Source organism: Aspergillus pseudonomiae (genome assembly GCF_009193645.1).
Source record: "Aspergillus pseudonomiae strain CBS 119388 unplaced genomic scaffold BDV37scaffold_108, whole genome shotgun sequence".
In the NCBI taxonomy this organism is placed as follows: Eukaryota; Fungi; Ascomycota; class Eurotiomycetes; order Eurotiales; family Aspergillaceae; genus Aspergillus; species Aspergillus pseudonomiae.
The window spans coordinates 40,569-58,093 of NW_022476100.1; the positions used below are offsets into that span (position 1 = coordinate 40,569).

At 50.5% G+C, this 17,525-nt stretch overlaps 6 protein-coding genes across 6 annotated transcripts; 5 read left to right on the forward strand and 1 right to left on the reverse strand.

Annotated features, from left to right (window-relative positions):
* The first annotated feature begins 160 nt into the window (after positions 1-160).
* Positions 161-1,531, forward strand: BDV37DRAFT_262091 (AAA family ATPase). Its single transcript, XM_032083385.1, has 3 exons — positions 161-523; positions 612-635; positions 696-1,531. The coding sequence occupies exons 2-3, from the start codon at positions 617-619 to the stop codon at positions 1,148-1,150; spliced, it is 474 nt and encodes a 157-aa protein (XP_031936238.1). The 5' UTR covers positions 161-523; positions 612-616; the 3' UTR covers positions 1,151-1,531.
* Positions 1,532-4,924: 3,393 nt separating this feature from the next.
* On the forward strand, positions 4,925-9,747 carry BDV37DRAFT_16492 (ABC-2 type transporter-domain-containing protein). Its single transcript, XM_032079235.1, has 2 exons — positions 4,925-6,752; positions 6,828-9,747. Exons 1-2 carry the CDS (start codon positions 5,019-5,021, stop codon positions 9,351-9,353), a joined length of 4,260 nt encoding a protein of 1,419 aa, XP_031936239.1. The 5' UTR covers positions 4,925-5,018; the 3' UTR covers positions 9,354-9,747.
* A 394-nt stretch (positions 9,748-10,141) lies between these two features.
* BDV37DRAFT_288072 (sulfotransferase family protein) lies at positions 10,142-10,942 on the forward strand (the record flags this gene model as incomplete). The annotated part of the gene is made up of 1 exon (XM_032088214.1): positions 10,142-10,942. The coding sequence occupies one exon, from the start codon at positions 10,142-10,144 to the stop codon at positions 10,940-10,942; it is 801 nt and encodes a 266-aa protein (XP_031936240.1).
* Positions 10,943-11,531: 589 nt separating this feature from the next.
* BDV37DRAFT_288073 (uncharacterized protein) lies at positions 11,532-13,222 on the reverse strand (the record flags this gene model as incomplete). Its single annotated transcript, XM_032088215.1, has 4 exons — positions 11,532-11,811; positions 11,875-12,037; positions 12,096-13,036; positions 13,089-13,222. The coding sequence occupies 4 exons, from the start codon at positions 13,220-13,222 to the stop codon at positions 11,532-11,534; spliced, it is 1,518 nt and encodes a 505-aa protein (XP_031936241.1).
* A 920-nt stretch (positions 13,223-14,142) lies between these two features.
* Positions 14,143-14,532, forward strand: BDV37DRAFT_16886 (uncharacterized protein). The gene has a single exon (XM_032079313.1). The coding sequence runs from the start codon at positions 14,245-14,247 to the stop codon at positions 14,446-14,448; it is 204 nt and encodes a 67-aa protein (XP_031936242.1). The 5' UTR covers positions 14,143-14,244; the 3' UTR covers positions 14,449-14,532.
* A 284-nt stretch (positions 14,533-14,816) lies between these two features.
* Positions 14,817-17,511, forward strand: BDV37DRAFT_290608 (Zn(II)2Cys6 transcription factor domain-containing protein; the record flags this gene model as incomplete). Its single annotated transcript, XM_032088749.1, has 4 exons — positions 14,817-14,945; positions 15,139-15,304; positions 15,601-16,076; positions 16,322-17,511. The coding sequence occupies 4 exons, from the start codon at positions 14,817-14,819 to the stop codon at positions 17,069-17,071; spliced, it is 1,521 nt and encodes a 506-aa protein (XP_031936243.1). The 3' UTR covers positions 17,072-17,511.
* Positions 17,512-17,525: the final 14 nt, after the last annotated feature.

Below are 17,525 nucleotides of genomic sequence, written 5' to 3' on the forward strand. Positions count from 1 at the left end.
TTTTTTTTTTTTTTTTTTTGTTGTTGTTGTGTTCCTTTGACTGCTTGAGTTTTAATCCATTTTTTATATTTTGGGTCTCTAAGAATGTGTATGTCTGTGTAAACTTTGATCATCCCTTAATCCCCTGGACTCGATCAATGTCCCTGCGGTGAAATATATTTCTCACTCCAGAACAACAATCAATCGATGAACTGTAAATACCACAACCCAGTACGGAATGGCGATATCACTACACTAGTCATGACTCTCAAATTCATTGTTGTTGAATCATATGACATCAACCCCCCTATGCACCAAACCCTAGTATGGTCATGAGAAGCTCGACAACTGGAAGTCGACTTGTTCAATCCCCTGGATGACTCACGATGCAGCCCATAACTATCCTTGAAAACTAAATCCACCTGGACCACCACTCACTTCAACCATTGAATACTGTGCAGAACAGAACTGCGCACACCCCGTAATCCGCACCAAGCGAATATAGCTCAATCTCCTACATGCCACAACCATGGCATCTACTCCCGTCAGCACCACAGTCCCCAAAACTGACCATGCACATACACAACTTCATCCTCATCTATACCGCACAGCAGCTGATCCCCGACCCGTAGTTCTAATGACCTGCGGCATCGCAGGTAGAACCCCCTTTCCCCATGGACTTGCTCTCCACATCTTCAGACCTAATCTGTTATCAGGTTCCGGGAAGTCGTCACTGGCTCACTCCATCATCTCTGCATATCCATCCTTCCACCGTCTCTCCATCGACTACTACGTCTATTCCCGCCACGGCCTCTACGACGTCGACTACCCTAAAGAACAATACGAGGGATACCAGCTCGAAGCCGAAAAAGCCCTACGGGCCGAACTGATCACCGCATTGACCAGAGGACAGGTAGATCTGGTGCTTGACTTTTCGTTCGCGTTCCGCGCGGTGCGTGAGGAGTGGAAGAGATTGATTGAGGGGTTGGGAGGGAGATGGGTATTGGTGTTTTTGGATGTTGACGCTGCTGAACTCCGACGGAGGGTTCAGGCTCGGAATGAGCGGGTCGATAAGGATGGCGACTCGGCATTTTATGTCACGGAGGAGATCTTGGAACAGTATCTGGAGGGATTTGAGAGACCTCATGGGGAGGGCGAGATTGTGCTGTGAGGGGAGGGGACTTGACCAGTGGTCTTATTTGTTCTTATGATGTGATGCGTCGATATGAAGAGTTGTATGTAATTGACCTGATCTGGAGTCGGGTGGAGATCTGAACAACCCTGAAATGGGTGGTTTGATGTGCAAATGCTTTATATTGTATGGATAGAGGTCTACCATGTGCTTAAGTATGACCGATTGGATTTTATGGTTCTCGGCAATTCAAACGTTGCCCTAAGTCAGAGCGGCTCCTGCAAAAGAGGCTATCTAATACAAAACTAGCCCTTACGTGGCAGGGCAAGGATCGAAAAATATTGTCCATCTTATCCTGAGCAGCGAGGCTGACATACAGATACGATAGAACCGACCACAAGAGAGGTTACCGGGGCAGAACTCATAAAAGTAACACGATAGATAGACGCATGGATTGCCTTCTAGTCAGATCCAACGGCGTTCGGCATGGTGGCGACGCGGGTTCAGCAAGTCCTGGCATACCCTTGCGTGTTTAGGTCAACTGCCGTCGGAAGACACTACTAGTAGTCTATCCCAGTCAAGGCGGACCCCTGGTCCCTAGGTGTACCCCTGCATGCATCTCCAGGCCCCCTGCATTCAGGGAGCAGTCCCGGACAGGCTCTTGCCCAGTAATCCAGATGGCTCTTCTAGGCTGCATCCCGTACATTCAAGTTTCGAGGTTAATGGCGGCTTGTGCAGTTAGACTAACAAATCCTACAAGCGATGCGCACCCTCAGTGTCTGACCATCACAGACATTCGCTCAAAATTCCGCAACCATCTCCCGGTGTGACCTTGGGTGAAATGCAGAGCCAGCAGATCCCATACAACATTGCCTACAAATACTCCTACCATGGACTATTTGAGCCCTCTGCTCTATAATTTACGAAACGCCTTCTCATTGGACGGTGTTAAGATCCTTCGAATCAACTCTATCATACGCCTATAACCTTCTCTAATGCCATAAGCTCTCTTGACGTTAATATAGATAAGGCAGAGGGCCTTTTAACCGGGTCAACTACCAGCATAAAACAAAGAATATCTCTTAGTTGATCCAGCATCTCCACCTTTTGCAGCTCCACATCAAAAGCTAAGGTTACTTGCTTATTGATGAATGGAGAAGCATAAAAACAAGGAGGGAGGATATGAGAGCCTCCTTTTGGCACGGGACTCTCCACAGGTGTGGCTGTGTGGCTGTGCGCCAACACCTACCACCATTTAGTCCCTATCGTCTCCTCATGCCTGCACCGATCCTTTAGCTGCTGGGGGATCTTGGGATACGACGGAGAGGAGGCTTTAGATGGTCAACTGACTTAAAGTGAGAGATGGGGGAGGAAGAAATGGTCACAGAAAATTGATACATCTCATGATCCACTACAGTTAGGTATATTCTGTGAATTCCTTCCACTGCTTCCTCTACTCCTGTTCCAGACCATCACTCCGAGAATCCAGCTCCACAACGGCTTCACTGAAGGTCATCAGCCGTTCGCCAGGTAATTCGCGCAACGCGTGTCCCCCCACCATCACCTGATCCCATATGCGCTGAAGGTTAATGAGCCGTGACTGTCCGTACATATTTTGTACTGTGACCCACTCCCGCCTGGTGCTTATGAGGCTGTTTGTTGCAGGGGATAGCACCTAAGGGTCCAGACATCTGCCATCGCAGCCAGGAGACATGGGAAACTACAGCAACTGTGCCAGGGCAATCCAAAGCGCCAAAGGAAACCGTACAACTCTGTGATGACCAAAACCAATATATTGTTTATAAGAACTTCTTTTCGTTTCTTCATATATCAGCAGATGATTGCTAGACACTTGACAGCTACATAGTTGGAGTTTCGAACCCTGATACACACTTATGTAGGAGAGAATATGTAAGTTTCCAAAAACGGTTGGTGCGTATATTCGCGAAGAATTCAAACCATTGACATATGATTTAATATGGTACTATGCTCTAAGGAGTCTAATCCTTACTCTCTGACAGCCGATTGAATAATACTCACTGTATGTTAATCAGTGTCGAGAAAAGCATCAGAGTGCTAAGTAGACCATCTACAGAAGCTTCAAGGCAGTACGTAGCTCAGGAATTATCTAAGGAAAATCTACCGTAATGCCATTGAATAATACCAAGAGTGTGTGAGGGATTCATCATAAGTAGAGTAAAGCATCAGACAAGTCCTTTGTGTTCCTAACAGTGCATATTTCCGTTTGGTCTAGACGTGTCTCGCCGGATCAGAAGTAAACAAATGGATCATATGCTGCCTTGGCGACACATCTTTTATTGTCTTTCTAGTTATTTGGGTATGGCTCAGGAATACCTTTCTGGTCAGCGCCAGATCACTCCCGGATCGGTCCGGGAGCGATCCATAGAGAAAGTCCTCGAGCTTCCGCAGGAATGCTATTCATGAGAAGTACAAGTAGAAGAAGGATGCAGCGTTCTAGAAGTCGTGATTGTTGTCCATTCGCAAGACTAACCCAATCCAGCATAGCGCCGGAAGCTGCCCACATCGACCCATCAATGCCCTAAGTAACGTTAGTTTACTCCGTAGCTAACTAGTTAGTTCACTAGATGACAAAGAAAAACGGAAAAAAGGGAAAAAATGCGAGTATTAATAGAATCTTCGGAGCGTCGGTGTTAAACCAAACACGAGATATGGGGTCTGTTACGACATAAATTACCAATAAGATTAGCCTTGGCGTGTGGAATGACACTGGAGGGTTCATTCTACATGTGAGATATGGCAGTGAGTCATGATACAGAGGACGGAGTAGATCGAGCAGATTGAGAGTTTGCCATGACAGCGAATCATTACCGTTGTATCTTGATGCGCAAGATCGTAGTTGATAGTTGAGATCCATAGAACAGAGACCGACGCCACATGGTACTTGCGCAAGGGATTCCCAGGAAGTAGACCTGTCAAGTTGGTCATCTCATGCGTCATGAGCGCTTTTCATTTCCTCTTTCAATAAGCTCACCCGCTTCAGGGTCTGTCGTGCTTGTGATGGCTGTGTCCGGAATATAGATAGGAACAGGAACATGGACGAATGCCGCTTAACAATCGGCTGACGTCAGAATCGAAAGGATTAGCTAGACGACCAGGGGGCAAATTCCGAAACAAAGAAAAAGGAAATTTCTGCGCCAGAGTCGAGACTATCAAGATTAATTAGTATTATCAGATCGGAAGGAAAAGAAGCGGACAAGGCGTCGGCAGACAGCCCCCGGGCTAAACCAAAAGAGGGAAGGACCGCTGACTCAGCGGAAGCATTCGGACTCTGAACACCCCTCCCAGCCAATCAAGGGCGCCGATGCCCTGACAGCCGCTGAGTCATCGGAAGGGAAAACGAGATTGGCCCCGGTCGGTCGGTTGAGGACCGACTCCGAACCCAAACTATCCAACACTAAGATTCCTGATCGACAAATGAGTTTGCCGTTCGACACGCAAATTCTGGAAGGGGACTTCCATGTCAGCTTGAACGTTACCCCATTCTCATCCGTTGATTGGTTAAGTTGAGACGAGACAGAACCTGTCGGAGATAACCACTGGCTTCGGGCCCCACCGCTCGGAATATCGACTTTTTTCACTCCTTTTCCACGACAAGAACTTGGCTGGTCACCTCTAAGCAAGATGAGTCGCCTGATCAATCCCAATAAACTATGGAGCTTGCTGGAGCCTCGATGCATGCCTGGTGGGTCGATTGGATGTGAACTCGGTGCCGGTCTGGTTTCAAGCCCTCGGACCCACCCGAGGGCAATGTGCTTATATACTTCCTTGTCCGTCCCATCTTCGTGAGGGAAGATTTTCTTTCTTGGTGTCAACCTCGCCGGAAAGCTTCGTCCAGACTGATTGCGGTCTAAGCTTCCCTCAAGCCATGGAGGGCCAGGACTACTACCCGAAGGCACCGCCTTCGGACAACAGAGATGATACCGACAGCACAGCTACGGTGATGGGTGATGAGTCGGCGCCTACCCCCCGCCCTGCCAACGTCAGCCGCGCCGAAGACTGGAGCCTGATGCCACAAGTCAAACAGCAACATGAACGAGACGTGGCATCTGGTTTCAAGGGTCGTGAACTCGGCGTCACCTGGAAAAATGTCAACGTCGAAGTGGTTAGTTCCGAGGCCGCCGTCAACGAAAACTTCTTATCCCAGTTCAACATCCCCCAGAAGATCAAAGATGGTCGTAACAAACCGCCACTCCGCTCGATTCTTCAGAACAGCCATGGCTGCGTGAAACCGGGGGAGATGCTCCTCGTGTTAGGTCGGCCAGGCTCAGGTTGCACGACGCTACTCAAGATGCTCGCAAATCGACGACTCGGGTATAAATCGGTGGAGGGTGACGTCCGCTTTGGCTCGCTCACTCATAAAGAAGCCGATCGTTATTGTGGCCAAATTGTCATGAATACGGAAGAAGAACTGTTCTTCCCCACCCTAACAGTTGGTCAGACAATGGACTTCGCAACCCGGCTCAAGATTCCTTTCAATCTGCCCAAAGGCGTCGAGTCAGCGGAAGCGTATCGCCTGGAAATGAAAAAGTTCTTGCTGGAAGCCATGGGAATCTCGCACACAAACGATACGAAGGTCGGTAACGAGTATGTTCGAGGTGTTTCCGGTGGTGAACGCAAACGTGTCTCGATCATAGAATGTATGGCCTCTCGTGGGTCAGTATTCTGCTGGGATAACAGTACACGTGGTTTAGACGCCAGCACTGCTCTCGAATGGGCCAAAGCCATTCGGGCCTTGACAGATGTTATGGGCCTGTCGACTATTGTCACGCTTTACCAGGCGGGCAATGGAATCTATGACTTGTTCGATAAGGTACTGGTTTTGGATGAAGGCAAGCAGGTTTACTACGGGCCTATGTCCCAGGCAAGGCCCTTCATGGAGGACCTGGGTTTCGTCTGCCGCGAGGGGTCTAACGTAGCGGACTTCCTGACGGGTGTGACTGTTCCCACGGAACGCAAGATCCGGCCCGGATATGAGAACCGATTCCCTCGAAATGCCGACATGCTCCTGACGGAGTATGAGAAGTCTCCCCTCCGTACTCAAATGATGGCAGAATACGACTACCCCGACTCTGATCTCGCCCGGGAACGCACCGAGAACTTCGAGATGGCAATCTCGCACGACAGGAGCAAGAAGCTGCCGAAGGGCAGCCCGATGACGGTCGATTTTGTGCAGCAAGTCAAGGCGTGTATCGCTCGTCAGTACCAGATCCTTTGGGGTGATAAAGCCACTTTTATCATCAAACAGGTGTCGACATTAGCCCAGGCCTTGATTGCAGGATCCCTGTTTTACAATGCGCCCAACAATTCGGGAGGTCTATTTGTCAAGTCTGGTGCTCTTTTCTTTTCCTTGCTCTATAACAGTTTGCTGTCCATGTCTGAAGTGACCGACTCATTCAGTGGTCGGCCGGTTTTGGTCAAACATAAAGGTTTCGCTTTCTTCCACCCCGCTGCTTTTTGTATCGCTCAGATCACTGCCGATATTCCGGTCCTCCTGTTCCAGATCAGCATATTTTCCCTTGTGGTCTATTTCATGGTTGGCCTCACAATGAGTGCGTCTGGCTTCTTCACTTATTGGATCTTGGTTTTTGCTGTGACAATGGTAAGGGCACCCGCATGCAATCTAATCATCAAAGTTTGAAGTGCAGCATTGAGCTAACGGAATTGCACTATATAGGTTATGACCGCATTGTTCCGTGCGGTTGGTGCACTCTTCACGACATTCGATGGCGCGTCCAAGGTTTCCGGTTTCCTCATTTCTGCCCTGATCATGTACACCGGCTATATGATTACGAAGCCGCAGATGCATCCCTGGTTTGGCTGGATCTACTGGATTAATCCCCTTGCATACGGGTTTGATGCCCTCCTTTCGAGCGAGTTCCACGGCAAGATCATTCCTTGCGTGGCCACCAACCTCATTCCTTCTGGTCCTGGGTATGAAAATGTCCCCGATCATCAATCCTGTGCTGGTGTCGGTGGCGCTATTCAAGGAAACAACTATGTGACCGGAGACCAGTACCTGGCTTCACTGTCCTACAGCCACAACCATGTCTGGCGTAACTTCGGTATCCTGTGGGCCTGGTGGGTTTTATTCGTGGCCGTGACCATCATTGCCACGTCCCGGTGGAAGGCTGCTTCAGAAAGTGGAAACACGCTTTTGATTCCACGCGAGAGGTTGGATAAGCACAACCAGGTTGCCCGCTTCGATGAAGAGTCCCAGGTAAACGAGAAAGAGAAGAAACGTAACGATGGCAGCTCTCAGGAGGGTGATGATCTGGACAACCAACTGGTCCGCAACACGTCCGTCTTCACCTGGAAAAATTTGACATATACCGTGAAAACGCCCACTGGTGACCGTGTGCTCCTTGATAATGTCTACGGTTGGGTCAAGCCTGGCATGCTAGGTGCCCTGATGGGTTCCTCTGGCGCTGGAAAGACCACTCTGCTTGATGTTTTGGCTCAGCGGAAGACTGAAGGAACCATCCATGGTTCCATTATGGTTGATGGACGACCCTTGCCAGTTTCCTTCCAGCGCTCTGCAGGCTATTGTGAACAGCTTGATGTCCATGAACCGTTTGCAACCGTGCGTGAAGCTCTGGAGTTCTCTGCCTTGCTCCGTCAGCCACGTGATGTCCCTGATGATGAGAAACTGAAATATGTGGATACCATCATCGAGCTTCTGGAATTGCATGATATCGCTGACACGCTGATCGGCCGTGTTGGTGCCGGATTAAGCGTGGAGCAGCGTAAGCGTGTCACCATTGGTGTGGAACTGGTCTCAAAGCCGAGCATTCTGATCTTCCTGGACGAGCCGACGTCAGGTCTTGATGGTCAATCTGCATACAACACTGTCCGTTTCCTACGCAAACTGGCTGATGTTGGCCAGGCTGTTCTAGTTACGATTCATCAACCTTCCGCTCAGCTGTTTGCCGAATTCGATACCCTGCTTCTTTTGGCTAGAGGTGGAAAAATGGTCTACTTCGGTGATATTGGTGACAATGGCCAGACCGTCAAGGACTATTTCGGCCGTTATGGTGCTGCATGCCCACCTAATGTGAACCCTGCTGAGCATATGATCGATGTCGTCTCTGGTACTCTCTCGCAGGGTCGTGATTGGAATAAGGTCTGGCTGGAGTCTCCAGAGAACCAGCGTTCCATCCAGGAGCTTGACCGAATCGTTAGTGACGCTGCATCAAAGCCCCCTGGTACGTTTGATGACGGCCGAGAATTCGCCACGAGCCTTGCGACACAGATCATGTTGGTGAGCCAGCGTATGTGTGTGGCATTGTACCGGAATACCGATTATGTCAACAATAAAATGGCCCTTCATATTGGATCTGCGTTGTTTAACGGCTTCTCTTTTTGGATGATCAACGATTCAGTCCACTCTATGCAGCTCCGTCTCTTCACCATTTTCAACTTTATCTTCGTTGCCCCCGGTGTCATCAATCAACTTCAGCCCCTGTTCCTTGAACGTCGAGATATCTATGACGCCCGTGAGAAAAAGTCAAAGATGTACTCGTGGGTTGCCTTCGTGACCGCTCTGATTGTATCGGAAATCCCCTACCTCTGCCTCTGCGCCGTCTTTTACTTCGCGTGTTGGTACTACACGGTTGGCTTCCCCACCGACTCGAATAAGTCCGGTGCTGTGTTCTTCGTTATGTTGATGTACGAGTTCGTCTATACTGGAATCGGCCAATTCATCTCCGCCTATGCGCCGAACGCGATTTTTGCCTCCCTCATTAACCCAGTGATCATTGGAACCCTCGCCTCTTTCTGTGGTGTCATGGTTCCCTACCAACAGATCCAGGCCTTCTGGCGTTACTGGATCTACTGGATGAACCCATTCAACTATCTTATGGGCAGCATGATGACCTTCACTATCTTTGACGTGGAGGTGAAATGCAAGGACTCCGAGTACGCCCTGTTCGATCCCCCGAATGGCACCACGTGCGGCGAGTACCTCACCGAGTTTATGCAGGGCATGGGCGCCCGCATGAATCTGCTCGATGCGGACGCGACATCCGGCTGCCGCGTGTGTCAATATACCCGGGGTAGCGATTACCTTCTCAGCGTCAACATAAAGGATTACTACTACGGATGGCGCGATGCGGCTATTGTTGCTCTGTTCGCCCTCAGCTCGTATGCCCTTGTGTATGTTCTCATGAAGCTGCGTACCAAGGCCTCGAAGCAGGCGGAGTAATGTGGCCGGGCCACTATTGTGGGTGGTGTGAAACACCATCCCCTTCCCTTCTCTAATTGCCCCTATAATACCTGATTGTTTGTTGTTCTTTATATTCCCCGAACATAATTTTGCTGGATTAGACCAGGGTGGTCGATAGATCGCTGCATTTCTGGTGTTTGCCTTTTGTTTATGATAGATATACCAAGTGCTAGACGAGCGATGAGCTGATGCGCTTCATGTGAATAGAACTGATTGAGTTGAATTCGTGGGCTTCATTTAAAGATGCGTATGAAGTGTAGTTATTTTTGTTATGGTTAACTGATTCTGCAAAATTAGTTATGAATTAGTCGACGGTCATCGTAGTCAAGAGTCGATATGTCCTCCAGTCTAGCCTTGGGGTAGGCATCTGAGATATCTCACAACGCACCAACCATATTTACTCTTAGCGCGATGTCTGTTTTGATGAAGATTCGAGCAGATGATTGGCTCCATCGCATCAATTGATACCTAAAAGTGGGTCGGAAAGAAGCCAAGCATTTAGTCTGCATCCCAAGTTGACTGGCGAGGCTATGTTGCACCAAGGCGATTGCCTGTGCGTCTACTTCTTTGATCCAGGGGTTGTCAGGGTCTTTCAACTGGGAGATATCCCCTTCCACATTTTCCCTCCTCATCCCCGTTTGCTGAATGTCTTCCACATCGCACACCGTGGATATTGAGTGGTGATCCTGCCGCGCGAGTTTATAAACCCGCGTTTCTTTGAATCCAGACAAAGAAAACACTTCCACCAGTTGACCAATCTCGAAAAGATGGGCCAACAACCCTCGACCCCCTATCCAGGGACCAAAATCCAGGTCATCGGAGCAGGACTTCCACGCACCGGGACGGCGTCATTCAGCGCCGCATTAAACATCCTGCTCCACAGGCCCATCTACCACGCCGGCACGCAAACCACCATGGGACCGCCCATTGAGATCCAATCGTGGATCCGAATCTTGCGTCACTGGCTCAGCCCTAACCCCCAAGACCGCCAGCTCACCCTCCAGCTCCTGGAACAGCGCCTGGACGGATACGCCGCAATCACCGACTCGCCAGGCGCGCAACTGGTCCCCGAGCTGCTGGAGCTGTATCCCGACGCCAAGGTCATCTGCACCGTGCGCGACCCTGACGCGTGGGCGAAAAGCATCGACCAGGTGAGAAGTATGGCGACGTTGTGGTTTCTGCGGGTCATTCTGCTTCCGGTGCCGGGGATGCGGCATTTTGTCGAGTATATCCACTTGATAGGCGCACAGTGGGTACGGTTGTATGCGACGTCGATGCCGGATCGTCAGACGTATGAGTTGCATATTGAGTGGTTGAAGCAGGTGGTTCCGGCGGATCGCTTGGTGTTTTTTCATGTTGGTGATGGGTGGGAACCGTTGTGTGAGGCGCTGGGCGTCGAGGTGCCGGTCGACGTACCCTTTCCCCGGATTAATGATTCGGAGGCAATTGCGCGGACGGGTAAGTACCATATCCAGCAAGGGTTGATGCGATGGGTGGGGATTGGAAGTGTGGTGGGTGTTGTGGTGGCTGCGGTTGCGATGCGGTCGTCGGGGAGCCTGTTCTGGTGAGCACCGGAGTTTTGGCGGATTCTGTGTAGAATGTTACATACCGCTTTCAATTAAGGACTATAGTACCAAGTATGGTCTATATACCGTTGTGCGGAGTGTCGGGTTAGGGTAAGACAAGGGTAATTAGCACCTAGTATTCGCCCCAGTAAATCATTTTGTGCTTGGGTCTGCGTGCTTATGTTAGGGAAATAATTATAACGGAGTTATTGAACTATTTCATACCCTTTCGTTCCTTTTCTTCCTAGATAGTATGCTACGGGTAGGTGTAACAGAGGCATGGCGTACCCTTTTCTAACTCGTAGACATGGACCTGCCTATCGCTTGTATATCGACCACGTCCCCACTGCATGAGTTTACTTTTTCAATGGTGGCCGTATTAAGTCAGCACAGCGACCAAGCTGGCCTCAATCTTGATTGACACGGTTCTTGGTCGGCAATTCAAATCTGCACTCAATGCGACATCCTATGCTCTGCTCAGCCATCCTTATCACTCCTAATCATCCCCCAAGTGCCGTAAGCGGGATGCATCAAAGGAACAGTCAATGGATAACAATTAGTCGTTCCAAAATTGAAGAAGCTGACCCCAAAGTCAAACGGCATTAACACCCAGCTTCCCCCTGGTGAACCTCCACGCCCAACCTATGTCAAAGATCAAAATCTCAACAAACGAGAACACCAAGCTGCCCCCAAAGACCAGACTGTGGTATGTCCACGCGTTGTCGGAATCTAGATGAACTACTTGGCACACGATTGCCCAGGGGAGAACGTAGAAGATGTTAGAAAATAGGGACTGCGCGAGGTACCAGGGGGTCCGGGTGGCTAGCAGAATGGCGGCGAGTTGGGTTGATATCGCATATAGGATGTAGCACCTGATCTTCTTAGCGACCTTGATGGCAGATATCAGGTAGATTCAAGGTAGAGTGAGAACGTACCAGTCGATGGTGCGCCACATATGCGCGACGATATTTGACACAGGCTCTGATCGGCTCAGCCAGAAAGCGAAAGATTCGCAGCCGTACAGCGACATAAAGATCAGTAAGGGTATTTCGACTGCGAGAACTATCATAACCGAGAGAACTGCTGGCCGAGTGACCACTGTAGAGGATGAGCGCTCCTGTCCAGTCCTCCAAGACACAAAGCTAGAGTACAGTACCGAAAAGGCCCATCCATGACCAACGTTCAGTGTCGGTTCTTTGCTTCAACTGTCCCCAAGAATGGCCCACGAAGGTGAGAGTAGTCGCCTCCAAGGCCTGAACTGGTACCATGATTAGACCCCACCGGATTGTTGTAAACACCCCCCATGCCGTCGCATAGTCCGCGGACATGGCGACTACCCCAGCAACAAGCCAAAGATATAAGGCATTTCGGATTGCCGATTCAATGAATGTGATAGCCCCAGGTTTGAGGAGCACCAAGAACGCATGCACGTTCGGTGCCTCGCTCCTCCAGCACAATCGACGGCCATTTCGCTTGAGACTGGTAGTGATGAAAAAATACAGAAGACCAGAAACAGCGGCGACCATATCACAGGTCAGGCGGATTCCAGCCTGCATGTTGACATCCGGCGTCCAGCCGCCCACATGAAATTTGGATATGATCAGAAAGTCCAAAATGATATTGACAGCAACCTTGATAGAACTGATTACTAACGGAACATCTGGCTTATCGAGGGCGCGGGTTGCATTCGAAATACTGATTTCGATCGCAGAGCTGAAGGCTGAGAAGGCGCTGATGCGCACATATGCTATACTTGCTTCGCGCACTTCATGCGGGACGAACGCTGATGAGAATTCTCGAGCAGCAGCTGCGAACACGATGCTGAGAATCAGTCCAAGGAATGCTTGGAATATCACCAGGGTATGTGCTAGGCCCAGGCGCGACTCTAAGGATCGTGCTTCCTTATCTGCAATGGTGACCCATACCGCGCGCGGCAGCCCCTCGTTCAGGACCTCTGCGACTGTGCCGATGTAGGTGTAGACGTCCGTTGTAACAACGAAGGAGGCGTCAATATTCGCGACCCAGATCTTGACAAGCGTACTGTAGAGGGCTGGGAGGATGAAGGCGGCGGTGTTGCAAAGGAGAGCACCCGTGTAACTAAGACCCCGTTAGTATATTTGCGCGGCCAGTTGGGTAAGTAGGGTGGTACTTTGAACGGTGCCACCATCGCTCACCAACGGTCCACTTCCAAGACAAGAGCTTGGGAGACTCATGTGGGAGCCCCACCCCGGTAGTCGGACGAGCAACAACTTCCACGACGTTTGCTGCCGAATTTGGTGCCATACTTGGACATCCTAGCTGAGAAATCGAGCGGATTCAGACTTCCAGGCCTTGTGGATCTTTGGAGGAGTACACGAGAGAGGGTGGCCTGGAATAGCGTCGCATTTACAGAAGCGGGGTTTCAGCCAGATCACATTATCATGAGTCATCGACCTGCCGAGGACCTAAAGCAAGTCCTCTCGTCAATCCGTATAACTCACTGCTGTACATAACGGTGCCTTCGAGGTCTGCACCAATGTACTGTATTAGATCCTCGCTGGTCGAATGCCAAGACCTTGACACAGAGAAGTAAGGAGTAGCGTAACTAGGACCTACGATTTTATTTTTTTTTAAACAAAAAAATTTACTCTCGCAGAACTTGTGGACCTTACATTGCACTGTTTAAAGTCACCTATACCGTAGACAGGGATACGATTGTCGGTCAAGCGACTACCTTAAAAGCAATGGAAGGAGGTATCGCACGAAGCAGACGTTGGCTATATCCTTCAGCACATACAAGTATAGACCAGTCCAGTATTTCTCCGACCGATCAACTTGGTTAATATTTACTTCCTACATAGCGCAGGAGATACACTCATTTACTTCTTGTAGGCTGGGACGGTGAAAATTTATGCCAATTTGACGTACAGATCTTAAATATATATCTGCATGATACATATGACCGTTGGGGGTTTGTATAATCTTATAGTAATCAGTATTAAACCCCAGTGCCAGTATATCACCTCGCCTTTTAAATAGACTACGGTTGAAACAAGACTGTGAAAGTGAAACGAACACTCCTTGATATCCCATATGAAGAGTTTCAAGTTTAATCTCATCATCCACAGTTCACAGTGTCAGGGTCACTGTCCATTATACTGGAAGTCTCCAAACTTAAACCATTCGCCATTGGTGCTGGGTGACTGCGGTGGAGAAAATTCAGGCTTGGCATGATGACGAGTCAAGTAGAAGGCCCATAATTGGCCTTGCCGATAGAATTGACCGAAGTAAAGTCAACTGGGAAGGAGAGAGAATACATACTCTATATGTGGGTCGGTCACCTCCCAAGGTTGCCCACCTTGAATCCCTCAGGCATCAGGCTGTCACGTGTGACCCACCCGTGCCAACTGGAAAAGAAAGAGGCGCTTACCCGATGTGGCAGGTCACCTCGGTCACGGGGCCCACAGGCGGAGACAAACCGCAGAAAAAACACAAAAACAGAATTCGAGGCTCACAACAAACTCTGTTGAGCCCTTGACAGCAAACCATTGACAGCAAATCGCAAGCTGGGTGGTCCTGGATCCAACGGTTCTGGAACATGAATCATTTGACAGGGGAAAAAGGACCACATGTTGGATGGATGAGTTGTCGCACTGTTGAACCCACATCGTCATGACGCCGTTGACGCGGCGCCGCTCATGCCGTTCCGTTATTGGCCGCCAGCGATCAACGCTGCTGTAAGCGAAGCAGGGAATCTCTCGGACATGTTCGTCCTGATCTCGCTCGCTTCGATCCTGCCGTACCGTTGGCTCCAACCCATGGTGAACCCGACCTTCTCATTCCTCCGACTGACTCTGGGATCGCGACGCGACCATCGGACCCTCCCCATATCCTTCCCATGATTACCCACGATTCTCGAGCGTTGCTCGTGTCCGAACTACCTCGGGAGAAGAGAACCGCGGTTGTACCCTCTCTAACCCCTCGTCAGGTTCGCTCCTGTAGGGTGTGTCGACTGCGCAAGGTCAAGGTACGTCCCGAACCGATCGTGGGTCTGAGCTTCGTTTTAGCACCGTGGGCCAATCCCATACCAATTAATTATAATGAAAATGAAATATAATAATTTCATAATCATGTTTCATTTCCCTTATCGGCTCGAAAACGACCAACCCTGCTCCGGCGGGCGCCCCGCGACGCGTTGTGAAACTGACGATCCACGATAGTGTGACCGCGTCAAACCCTGTCATGCATGTTGCGCCCATGGCTATCCCTCCAAGTGCGTGTATGAACCGGGCACGGACGAGGATCCCCAGCCCATCAGTCAAGCAGACGAGATCCGACATCTACGGGCGGAGATCCGCGACTTAACGGCCCGCTTAAACAACGGTGGTAGGTGTCCCACTCTCGCATGGCAGATCACGATCATGGGACCATGGCTCTCTGACTTGGCATTGGGTCGTACTCCAGAGCGCCGGCACCGATCGGAGCGACGTAAGACCCAGCTACAAAAGTTGTTTGCGACCATACGCTCGGCCCCGCTGGAGCTTGTCGATCGACTAATTACTCAACTCCGTACTGGCCCCAGCGGATCGAACGAGCTCGAAGGAACTGAAGGTGGGTGTGAGATGGCGTGTGCGCCAGTCCAATACCGTGCAGGGCAGGCTAACTCGGTTGGGCCCATGTAGCCTTTCTCCACCAACGCTCCCCGGATGAGAGCAGTGACGATAGCAGCAGAAATACCGATTACCATGCCTCACACCGGTCAGAAACTTTCGATTTCAGCCGCAGCCCGTCGGAAAGCAGTGAGGATTCATCGTCCTCATCGATCATTAGCATAAACAACTCGTCCAGCCCGATGCTGGATGTGTTCATTGAGCGATTTATTGATGCTTTTAGCCCGGAAGTTGATATCAAGTCGGGTCAGGCGGGAGCACTGCGACGCGCAGCGGAAATCCGCATGTTCTCGCCGATCCTAATGGAGGCATATGAAGCGGTCTCGGTAGCCTTCTTTGGTCGGTCCGTTCAGGACCCGCGAATTGAAAAGTCAGGCTCTCCGCTGTATGGACGTGTCCTGCGGAATCTACAGAGTGCCTTGCAGGACCCAGAGCGGAGCAAGGCTGAATCCACTCTGGCCACGGTCATCCTTTTGATGGCCTTTGAGGTACCAATCTCGCTCTTCATTGTACGGTTTTTATTACTTATCGGTCAATTTTAGAGTGTTGAACGAACCACGCAAGCATCACTGTCAGCGCATGTGCATGGCGCTGTGCGTTTAATCGAACACCGCGGGCCTGAAAATCATATTTACGGAGTGGAACACCTCCTCTTCACCGAATTGCGTCCGTATTGGGTAAGTTGGTTTGGCGAAGTATAGGCCATGTTGAGCCGTGGACTAATGCGTCCCAGGTGGGGGCGGCCCTCGTCACCCGTCAGCCTTCATTTCTCGCAGAGGAGGATTGGATCAATGTACCCTGGTCGGCTGGAACGACGCAGAAAGATATCCTGCACTACCTGTTAGATCTTACGGTCGAGGTGCCATCCCTGTTGGCGCAATACGACGCCTTGGAGGCCACGCTACAGTCCGGGGTCCCCAGTGCGCATGAGGTCACCGTGAAACAGGCAGCACTGTGGAATGGGGTTACCAACCTCACATGCCGGTTCCTCCAGTGGAAAACCGACTGGGTCGATGCCTATCCGGACGGGCCGCCCCAGGAGGTGCCCGCGGAACCCAACGATCAGTTTCCCCTCTTTCGCTGTCGCGATCTCCGTACCGGTGCCGTCATCACCCCGACCAAATTTGTCTACCCCAACCTACGTCTCGCTCAAACCATGTGTCTATATTACACCTCACGGCTCATTCTATCAACGGTCGACACCCGACCGGACGACGAACGAGTGGGGCCGGCGCAGCAATATGCTCTGGGCTGCGGCATCTGCCGAACTCTCGAATGGTACATCTTAACGGCGCCGGGCAACATGATCAACCGGCTCGCTTTCCCCGTGCGCGTGGCCTGGGAGGTGTTCCCCGACGGCGGACCTGAACGACGATTCATCTACGACGTATTGAAACTGGTCGAAAAGCGCCATTCGCTTGGACTCTGGGGAAGTGGCATGTCAGAGCTATCCCCTCGGGCCGGATCACCGCCGAAAGCTTGAGCGGGGGCTCTTGTATAGAACTAGGATGAATACGTTGGCGATCGCAGGCACGAAAGCTGATGTTTTCCCGGAACGAACTTATGAGCGATATGAACCTTACTTAAAAGTCATTGTTAATTTTCCTGCACGAGCAAGGTTTCCTGACCAGGGTCGGAGGGGCACAATCCTTGACGAATCTAACGAGAAGGATAATCCATTTGTACAATAACCATACCGCTCTTTCGGATACTGACGACTTAATTTATACCCGATATTTTCACCATTGACCAAGCCAAGCGACTTGAGGGAATAATGAGATCCAACCTGCCTGGACAATGTTTCGTAATGACAGTTAACCTTAAACATCACTCTTGGGAGATTTTTAACCCCCCTCTCCCTCTCTTCCACACACAAACACACAAACCGGCTAAAAGCAATCCCTACACCTCGCTCAGACTTTGCCTGTGCTGCTTTC